Raw genomic sequence first — 10664 nt, 5'->3', positions numbered from 1 at the left:
ATTCTAACATGCATAGAAAACAAGGAAGCATAACAATCACAAATAAACACATATTGTGAAATAGTATGGCTCCTTCATGGATGTCCTTCTAGGTCGGCTCCGACTCCGATGACCATCTAGGAACTCCATCTTGTTTTTCACACCGGGACGCCAAGCCACCAACCTGATCTCTATTATCACAGATCACATCTGAACTCCGATCACGCCGAATTCTCTGATCTGACCGATCTCATCGATCATCGCGAATCCGATTCGGATTTACGTTTCACTGTTAACCCCGATGGCGGATAACCGACCGGTAGGGGTAGATCGTGTCACGACCTCATCGATCCCAAATGACAGAAAACATAGCCTCATCGATCCCCATGTGTAGTTGATCTCATCAACCACGCACATAGCCAATCTCATAAACGACGACAGATCTCATCTGCCGCCTCCACATATCTAATATGCATACGATCTGAATCCAAATCCTATAGCAGAGGCTCTGATACCACTGTTGGGATCTACGGTAGGATGCGTCGACTGCAAATTAAAAAAATTCCTACACGCAGAACAACCAAGAACATGCTACGGAAGATGGATCGCAGTTCGTTACAACTAGACGCGTAGTGTCGTGCAGCGGAAGAAGAGTTGGGGCAGCGCGTCCGCGTGGATCGTCTCCTCCTCGTTCGATCTCCCTCGTACAGCCGGTGGTCGGTTCCCACATATAGGTTCGCCGGAGCGGCGCAAGTGCACCACCTCTAACAGTATCCGCGCGTGCAGGAGGAACGTCGTGCTGCGGACTGCTAGGTCCGATCACACAACCGGCGGCGAGTGGAGGTGTCTATTCGCAACACATGCAAACCCTAGTGACAGCACCGAAGCGATCAACCGCGTGAGTGTGCGGCACCTCCACTATATATAGGCGTCCGTCACGGGCTCAACACTTGGGCCTCGCACGGACCCTAAAGCCCATAAGTCTACTCGGCCACAATCCGAATACAGTTCGGATCACATCCGACTAGTGTCCTCGGATCCGACCTCGTAGGTTCCTCCCCTTAAGCGCGCGACCCCTTAGGTTCAAATCAGCTTCGTCGCAGTTCGAATCACCTCCGAACTGCATGGTTGGTAGCGGCCTCTAGCAAGGCATGCCGAACACCAAGCAGACTATGAAGCTGGTTAGCGAACCTATACATCATACTTCCATTCCTTTTGCCACATGATATATGTTGTCGAGCTCAAGGCGAGTCTGTCATCCTTGTGCTAGCCCGACCTCTTTCTCGTTCTAGTGATGCCGACCACAAACCGGATTATCTCATAATCCTTGTCGCATGGCCATGCTTATCCTGGTCGGATCACACAAGGGGCCCAGAGTATATCTCTCCTGATCGGAGGGGCAAATCCCATCTTGCTCGACCACGTCTCACAACATGGTTTTGGACAAACCCGAAACCTACCTTTATAACTACCTAGTTACGGAGTAGCGTTTGGTCGGCCCAAAGCAAGTCTGTCACCATCCCGAGTACATGCGTCAGCTCAGGTCTTAGGACATAGAACATATGTTGTACTAGAGACTCACAGATGACATATCGCTGCATCTCATAGTTGGGTCTGTCCGACTCGGACCTTATCTCGACTCAGATCCGACTACGTCGAATCTGACCAGATCCTTCCAAGTCCATATTATCCGGTTAGCATCCAATGCCCCATGGCTAGTGAGACCAAGCCATCAACCGTGTCATATGCTAGTCTAGTTGGATGCGCGTCTACATAGCCCTTTCAACTAGGGACCTTTTAGGATAGTCATCATACAATGCATAGTCCCACAAACAAGTCACGTACTTGCTGATACACATCGTTGATAATGTCGAATCACACGTACTTGCTGATACACATCTTTATTCATAAACACATAGGAAATACCATCATACATGATTGCCTCTAGGGCATATCTCCAACACATGGATCAATTATACATGCCTGATGCGGACGGGTGGCTTCATCTTCCATCTTCTCATTCGCCTGACCATCGGTGCCACTGCCCATCATTGCTTGTGTGTACCTTTACATGCTTCTTATCAATGAGGGGCAAGCTTCCAACATTCTCCTAAGCAGCAAGCACCATGCTCGTTGTTGCATGTTCCAAGTCTGTCTCGACACACGCCTGAAGTATGTTGGCAAACACATAAACAGTCCTCGCCATGCCTGCCTTACCCATCCATCGAACCCTCGTAGCTGCTTCTACTTGCGCCCTTATCAATTCCTATGTAGTAGCTACTTCCTCCGTTCCCAAATATTTGTCTTTCTAGCGATTTCAACAAATGACTACATACGAAGCAAAATGAGTGAATCTACACTCTAAAATATGTTTACATACATCAGTATGTTGTAACCATTTGAAATGTTTAGAAAGACAAATATTTGGGAACGAAGGGAGTATGTTTCTAACTACAGCCGGCGTCGGCGTTCGTGGTTGGGACTGCAATGGTGTGGGTGATCAAGGAGAGGCGTGAGTAGGTTTCTGTCTCAGATGGGGATTGAAAGGAGAGATCCGTACGTGGTGAGGGGGCGAGACACCGGCGGCGGCGTATGGAACCCTAGCCCAGTTCTGCAATGAAGGCGGCGGCTCCTCTCGTTCCTCGGCGGCGACGGCTCATCTTGGATCGGCGGCATTTCAGGGATCCGTAAGCGCGACGGCGGCGTTGAAGGGATGGATGCGAGTGTGAGGGCGGCGGTGACCTAGAGGCGGCGGCTCCTCTCATTCCCCGGCGGTGGCGGCGGCCCTTCTCGGGGCTGGGGCGTCGTTTGAGAGATGAAATAGATCGAGATTGAGGGAGTCTTGTTGACTATTGTTTTACGTGCGAGGTGAGATATGAAAAAAAACCAGACAAGAAAAACGATGAAAAAAACAGTGAAAAAAACCAGACGAAGGTGGAACGAAATAAACCTGGAACGGAGACTACCAACTGCTCCATTAGGAGTAGAGATGAACGTCCCCCACCCTTTCAATTGAATTTATTCTGTTACCAAATCTCTTGGCAGGTTTGAGATTGACTGCCAACCATGACTGATTTATTCCCGTGTGACTTCTATTGCCTTGCCAAAGATTGATAACTGGCTTAAACCAGTTGGAGGGGAGATTTGTAGATAGATAAAAACCAGTGATACGAGGGAGGTGGGACGAAATAAAACCAAACGAAAATAAAACCGAAGTACCAGGCTACCAACTGCTTCATTAGGAGTAGAGAAACGGAGACTACCAACTGCTCCATTAGAAGTAGAGATGAACGTCCCCCACCCTTTCAATTGAATTTATTCTGTTACCAAATCTCTTGGCAGGTATGAGATTGACTACCAACCGTGACTGATTTATTCCCTTGTGACTTTTATTGCCTTGCCAAAGATTGGTAACCGGCTTAAACCAGTTGGAGGGGAGATTTGTAGATAGATAAAAACCAGTGGCACGGGGGAGGTGGGACGAAATAAAACCAGACGAAAATAAAACCGGAGTACCAGGCTACCAACTGCTTCATTAGGAGTAGAGATTAAAGTTGAAGTAAAAAAATAAATAAATAAGGTATACAAACATGTCCACACCCGGTTTTTCTAAGCAAACACGTTAAAAAATTTATTTATAGGTGGATATAAATAGATAGGGTTAATTTGGATGCTTAGATGCTATATATGTATGGGTTACTTTCGACAATAAATAAATTAGTGTTAGGATAGACCAGCAGAAAAATTGTGGATGTCAAATTATGTGAAAAAAAAACAAATTTTGTTCTTAGTAACCATATGGATAACTAGAATTTTGTTGTGCTAAATTTTAACATCTCAGTGTTTGTAGGAGTACATGGTTTTCTTAGTTATTGTATTGACTTCTCATGGAATGATGTGAAGTCTTGTAGATGTTTACAATGTGGGCAAAAAAAAGGATAAAAACAGCAAAGCTTGTGTATTTCTTTGGAACTTCAGGATATTGTTTTCCTTAATTCATTAGATACGCTCAGAACAAAAATATCACAAATGAAAATTTTGTAATAATTTCTTTAGGTTCAGAATTTGCAAATTTCTCTAACTTTGATAATGACCTATGCAAACTTTTTTTCTAGATTATTTTAAAATAGCACAAAGTAATATCAATGAGCTATTTCTCGATAATTTAGTAATTTTTATTTCTAAGTCAATGAACAACATGAAAATTAATTCTATAAAAAAATTCGTTATTTTTCGAATATAACAACCTCGGTCCTATGAACATTCATGCCCGAGAATTCTGTAAATTTTAAATTCATCTCAATTTTACAATGTTAATTAATAAACTTGAAGTGAAAAGAAATGCGCCATTTTATTGAATGGTAATGAACTTTGTATCATTTCATTCTTCAACCAATTCTATGTGTCTTCAATGATTATTAAAATTTGGACAAACCGGTCAACGTTGGTGCTCAAGAATTCTGGAAAGTTCTATTATGTCCCCATTCTTTCGATTGACGCGTTGTGTTTTTTAGTACGACAACACAAAGCTATTTTTCTCCCGTTGCAACGAACGGGCATATTTGCTAGTGTTTACTATAGAAACAGTGCTCCTGTGGAATTTCTTATTTCTGCTCATTTCCTATGAACTGAACTGGGCCTAAATGCGAAGAGCGGTCTGGCACGTTATACAAGCCCAAATAGAATTCGGCCTAACTCCACGTCGGCCCATCCGCATATGACGCCTATAGATCTGTCCAGAGAGTAGTACACGAGTCGGCCACTCCTCTTTGACCTCCACCCGATTCTCGTCGATCGAAAGACATCCCCGATTCCCCACCCACCCACCGAGCCCTAACCCTAACCCCGGCGACCGAAGATGCCGGCGACGGCGGGGCGCGTTCGCATGCCGGCGAACAACCGCGTGCACAGCAGCGCGGCGCTGCAGACGCACGGCATCTGGCAGAGCGCCATCGGCTACGACCCCTACGCCCCCGAGAACAACAAGCAGCAGGCCCCCTCCTCCTCCGTCTCCGCCAACGCCGCAGCCGCGGCAGCCAACGCCGCCGCCGAAGCCGCCGCGCCTCCCTCCTCGGACCCCGGGGCCTCGTCGGAGAACGCCTACACCAGCTTCCAGGGCCTCCTCGCGCTCGCCCGCGTCACCGGATCCAACTCCGACGAGACCCGGGGCGCCTGCAAGAAGTGCGGTCGTGTTGGCCATCTCACCTTCCAGTGCCGCAACTTCCTTTCTGTCAAGGAGCTTGCCATGGACGACGACATCCAAGCTGGCATGCTGTCCGCCGCGCAGGCCAAGGCCAAGTTCGAGGAGATCACGAAGAAAGCCTCTGGTGCCAGAGACGCTGACGAGGAGGGTTCTGACGAGGAAGATGAGGATGAGATTGACAGCGATTCCTCTGATTCTGATATTGATCCCGAGTTGGAGAGGATAATTGCTGAACGGGAGCGTGCTAAGAGCCGTGGAGGGAAGCGGTCAGGGGAGGAGGACAAGAAGACAAGCCGCCATAAGAGCAAGAGCAGGGGAAGATCGAAGCACAGGAGGAGCAGGAAGAGTGACAGTGAAGACGATTCGGAGGAGGAGAGAACCAAGGACAAGAAGAAGAATAGGCAGAAGAAGCACAGATCCTCAGATGAGGATAGCGAGAGTGACTCTGACAGGAAGAAGCACAGGAAGAGTAGGAAAGATAGGAAGAGGCGGAGGATGCACCGCCGGAAGGATGACTCATCAGAGGATGATGAATCTGGAGGGGAAGAGAGGAAGCATCACCGCCACCATAAGAGGCATCATCACCGGAGGGATGCATCTGGTAGTGACAGTGATGGCAGTGAATCCCCACACGAAAGGAAGCGATCCAGTAAACAGAAGAGCCACAAGAGGTCAGAAAGCCATGGATTGGGTGAGGATGAGCGACATTGTCCGCAGGGGGCAAGTCGCTCTGGAGAGAAGAGCAGGGAGCATAAGAGGGGCTAAAGAGGAGCGCTGAAGTGGTAAATTGTACTCATCGGTGTTTGCAACAGTGCTTGTCCTTTGTTATTTGTCTTGTCAAATGGTTGTTGCATTTTAAGCATGATTCTTAATATGTGTAACATATTTGCGTATTACTGTTTGTCAGTGGCTGAACTATCCATATATGCATAAATGGCGTTGCCTTGAAATCATTAATTTGTGCATATTTAATAAGAATCTTTCAAATAGTATTACTCAGGCTTTTGTCATTTCTATGTAGTATTGCAAGGTAGCTTTAGCATATCATAACTATAATATTGCAGTAATGGAGCCTGTAAAGCAGGAAGTTATATCAAGATTGGCCTTTTATAAAGCTCTTCAGTAATCAGGTGGTAAAAGGCTATTGGGTGGGATAACTTATGCAGGTTTATGCAGAACTCAGATGTTTCTATGCTTGCATTTCAGTTTTCCTGCAAATTCATGTGCGGTAGACACGTAGTAAAATCAACATTCCTAAAAGTGTGATTTGATGTCAGCTGATTTATTGTTGCAGACATGGTAGCTCTCTATATAATTGGTTTTGAGTTGAAGATGATGATCTATACTAGTTCATATTGAAATCTCTAGAAAGACTTATATTTAGAAACGGAGGGAGTATGATTTTGATTTAGCCGATTTGTACCAATTTCTTTGATGTCTAGTTCTGAATCAATGTAGCATTGGGTGATGAATACATCTCTTACATGCCTTTGTGCATACACTAGGGTGAGTTGGAGAACGTGTTACAACACACTTGCATGACAATAATTTGATCTTTTGTAGGATTTTTGGTGTATGTTACGGTTACCAACATCAAACTGTGAATTCTCTTTTGCTATTTAATGCGTTAGTTTAAAGTCTATTGAGCTGTTTTTCCTTGGTAGTGACTTTAGTCCGCAGTTTAACTTCCATGGAAAGTTACTCCACCAATGTCATGGTGGGGAGTGATCTCTTTCCTGCAGTTTAAGCGTTTGAAGTACGGACTTGGGAGGTCCATTCTAGTTTAGAGCAAAGCCTTCTTTTGCACCTCTTAAGGTTCCACTAGTCTAAGAAAGCACAATTTCTCTAGTACTGTATGTTCTAGTAAGTGAGTTTCAAAATAAAAGAATAGCAAGATGTGACGAGATGAGAACTCTTGAATACAGATCTGTTATCTTTGTTCTGTTGATTGCCGTTAAATAATTGCAAAATATTATACTCTATATATAGGCAACGGATCAGGTGAAAACGCTTGTTCAGTAAAAATCTGAAAACTTTACTTCTTAACCATCAGATCTAAAATGAACGGATAATATGAGCCACTTAAACGTATTTGACAGAAACCCCCCGTTCACATCTTAGTCTCTTTGTACAATTTCATCTTCTACCTCAGGCCGATCTAATCCCTGTGAAAACAAATCACCGCCGGAGCTTGCTGGAGACCCGGCGCTCCCGCCACCGGGCGATGTGGTCGAGCCCGCAACTTTCCAGTCCTGCTTTTGGTGCTCCACCTCGATGCATACCAATTTGTAGATTGTCAATTCCTGAAAGCGACGCTGGCCCGCGAGCAAGTGCTGCATGGCGGGCTGTTCTAAACGGCGAGTGAGACATGCCCTCGCTGCTTCCGATGGACACAACAGCAGGCCCCTGCCTCACATGTCACAGGGCACGAGTACATAAGATTAGCGTGGTCGTTTTCTTTAGTTAGTTGAGATCTGCACCTAGAGTTCTTACCTGATCTGCTCAATTTCTCGCTTGTTTGATATTTATTTGGTTTGTAGTCCCGTTCGGCGAGTCCGCAAGTGTGAGCTAATTGTATCATGAATCTGACTTTCGTTACAACTGACCTACAAGTTCCTCTATTCAGGAGCTCGCAGGCCCTAAATTCATTGAATCGGAAATTGATTGCAAGAAGTCTTTCTAGAATTCAGATTGATTGGAACAAGCTGATTGCGTGACAAAGTATCATCTGCAACTTCGAGAGGCATTAGTGATCCTATTCCACTTCCAACTGACCATTGCTGCAAAGTCCAAATCAGCTTTGCGCCTCGGCTGAGTCTCACGCCAGAGCTGTTGGCGCCACCAGAGGCCATTCGTAGTTTCTCCTAGTATGTACAGAAAATCACAGGGATCTCCCGTGTCCAACCCGACGGTCATCAACGTCCGCGAGCGCCGGGTCTCTGGCGAGCTCCGGCGATGATTTGTTTTCACAGGGATTAGATCGCCTGAGGTAGGAGATGAAATTGTACAAGGAGATTAAGATGTGGCAGGGGGGGTTTCTGTCAAACACGTTTAAGTGGCTAAAGGGGATCCCATCTCTCATATTATCCGTTCATTTTAGATCTAATGGTTAAGAGGGAAAGTTTCCAGATTTTCACGAACAAGTGTTTTCACTCCATGTGTTGCCCTATATATAATGGTACATAGATTTCCAATTATTTCTAATCATGTACTCCCTCCGTCCTGAATTACTTGTTGCAGAAACAGATAAAAATGGCTGTATCTAGAGCTAAAACGACAAGTAATTTCGGACGGAGGAAGTAATAGTTGTTTTCTTCTATGGGAGAATGATGGCAGATGGCAGAGCTGTAGTTACAAAAATGCTGAAAACATACCTGCACCCGGTATGTGAAGTACTGCTGACTGTTGTACTATTTGATGAACAAAAGATATATTTCAAGAGAAGTGCGCCTGACACTTTTCCTACCCTAGCTGCCGCCAACAGCCAGTCGACTATGGAGGCGATCTCCTTCCACCGATCTCCACCGGCCGGTGCGCTGGCCCCCTCTCCCTCCGGCTGCTGCTCCGGCGGCAGGAGGGAGGGGGACCCCGTTCCTCCGCTATGTAGTTAGGTTTTGGATTTGTAGGTCGTGGTGCGTCATTGGGGTGGTGGGAGCGGCGCACAGACGAATAAATCCGTCTCAGCTTCACTCCCATACCGGCGGCGCCCTTCACGGCGGCGTCTCGGAGTTGATGGCATCGTGTCTCTGCCGATTCTTCAGATCGGCAGCGCTAGGGTTCATGGATGGTGTTGGCGAGGCGGCGACGACGACTCCATCAGGTGTGTCTCTCCTTCTGCTCTATCCCCGTTGCTATGGCGTTGTCTCCGACGTCATGGTGGAGCAGGGAGGTTTTGTCGTTCAGGAGTACGCGCAGGCGGTTGTCTACGCAAGTGACAGCTGGAAGATGGAGAATCTTGTGTTGGGTCTGTGGTTGAAGGCTGACAGTTCTGGTTTCCTCCTCCGACGTCGTCGTCATGCGAGGGTGTCAGTTCTGAAGTTCGATGACGTGTCCGGGGACATGTTGCCCCGGTCCGATTCTTTCAACGACTATGGTTTTGCTTCTGGCAAACTACTTTGGAGGTCCGCAAAGTTGTTTATCAGCGATGGAGTCGCGTCGAGTTTGGGTGAAGAGGTAATCTGTCTTTTTACCCTTTGGTGGCCGCTTCGGTAGTGTCGAAGGAGAGGGACAGACGTTGGTATTTTGAATAGGATTTTCTTATCTTTTCAGTCTTGTATGGTCGATGCTTACGTGCCTTGTAACTTGATCTTTATTCTATATAAATAAGATACGTATTACCATAGGAAAAAAAGAGAAGTGCGTTGCGTAGCTGCTTCAGTTGTTAAGATATAATCTCTTCGGCGTACATCCTTTTAGGTTATTTTCTCTAATGGCTTTGAGACTGGATAAGGGTGTGGGCATATTAAGTCAAGCGAGCTAATAATAGATCAAAATTTCAGTTAGTTGGGTTCTCAGATATTATTCTTTGGTTGGTAAATTTTATGTGAACTCCAAATGACTTAACTAATGTTGCAATTTAATGAAGTGTTACCAGTGCACTTCCTCCTTCCCAAAATACAAGGAACGTAGATGTTCTCTAAGTTAAACTCTTTAAAGTTTTATCGAGTTTAAGGGTCTGTTTGGATCCTGCCCAAAGTTGCCTTGCCAATGATGGGCTAGCCAATAATTTGGGGAGGAGCTACCCAAAGTTACCCTGCCAACGATGGGTTAGCCAGTAATTTGGGTAGGAGCTGCGGCGCCGAGGGCGAGCCTATAAGTGCATCTAGTGCCACCCCTAGTTGGTTTTGGAGTATTGACGACAAACCTGGTTGAAGGACTAATGTGTTTGTGAGAATTGCAGGATAACACATGTAGTAGTTCCTCATTGATTCGGTTTACCTACCGGAGATGACCCCTAAAAATGTGTGAAGACATTGAAGACAATGGTGGTATGTGAAGATATTCACATTGAAGACTATGACATGAGAAGTTATCGCATGAAGACTTTGGAGCACGAAGACATAGTTGTTTCGTAGTTTCATCTTCTTCTTTGTTGAGTCATAGGAACCACTGTACTGTTAAGTGGGTCCAAGTGAACATAGTCAGAATGACTAAAGTGATGCTCAACCAAATCCTAAGTCTTCGAGCGAAGACAATGAGAGCAAATCTTATCCAAAGCTGGATAAGTGAGCTTTACTTGTAGCCCAAGTTAAGCTGCCGCGTGTGTTTGAAATCTGACCGTTGAAACACGTGTCAGTTCCTTAGTGACCCAGGGTCATTTCGGACAAATCAGGTCGGGTTGCCTAGTGGCTATAAATAGCCCACCCCCTACACCATAAATTGGTGGCTGCTCGGAGTTAGTGCACGACTTTTGTCGCTTGAGAGCAACCCACCTCTGAAGCCTTTGAGAGAGAAATCCTTGCGAGGACAAAACCCTAAACAC

General features: G+C 45.9%; 1 protein-coding gene across 1 annotated transcript; it reads left to right on the top strand.

Annotated features, from left to right (window-relative positions):
* The first annotated feature begins 4737 nt into the window (after positions 1–4737).
* Positions 4738–6177, top strand: CXIP4 (CAX interacting protein 4). Its single transcript, XM_048673628.2, has one exon. It carries the CDS (start codon positions 4838–4840, stop codon positions 5945–5947), a length of 1110 nt encoding a protein of 369 aa, XP_048529585.1. The 5' UTR covers positions 4738–4837; the 3' UTR covers positions 5948–6177.
* The last annotated feature ends 4487 nt before the right edge of the window (positions 6178–10664 follow it).

Source organism: Triticum urartu, chromosome 5A (genome assembly GCF_056163025.1).
Source record: "Triticum urartu cultivar PI428250 chromosome 5A, HENAU_Tu73, whole genome shotgun sequence".
Classification (NCBI taxonomy): Eukaryota; Viridiplantae; Streptophyta; class Magnoliopsida; order Poales; family Poaceae; genus Triticum; species Triticum urartu.
This window is presented reverse-complemented; position numbering and strand designations above follow the sequence as displayed.

Bases quoted from the DNA above. Each gene is read 5' to 3' on its own strand.
- CXIP4 (XM_048673628.2), top strand. From the start codon at position 4,838: ATGCCGGCGACGGCGGGGCGCGTTCGCATGCCGGCGAACAACCGCGTG.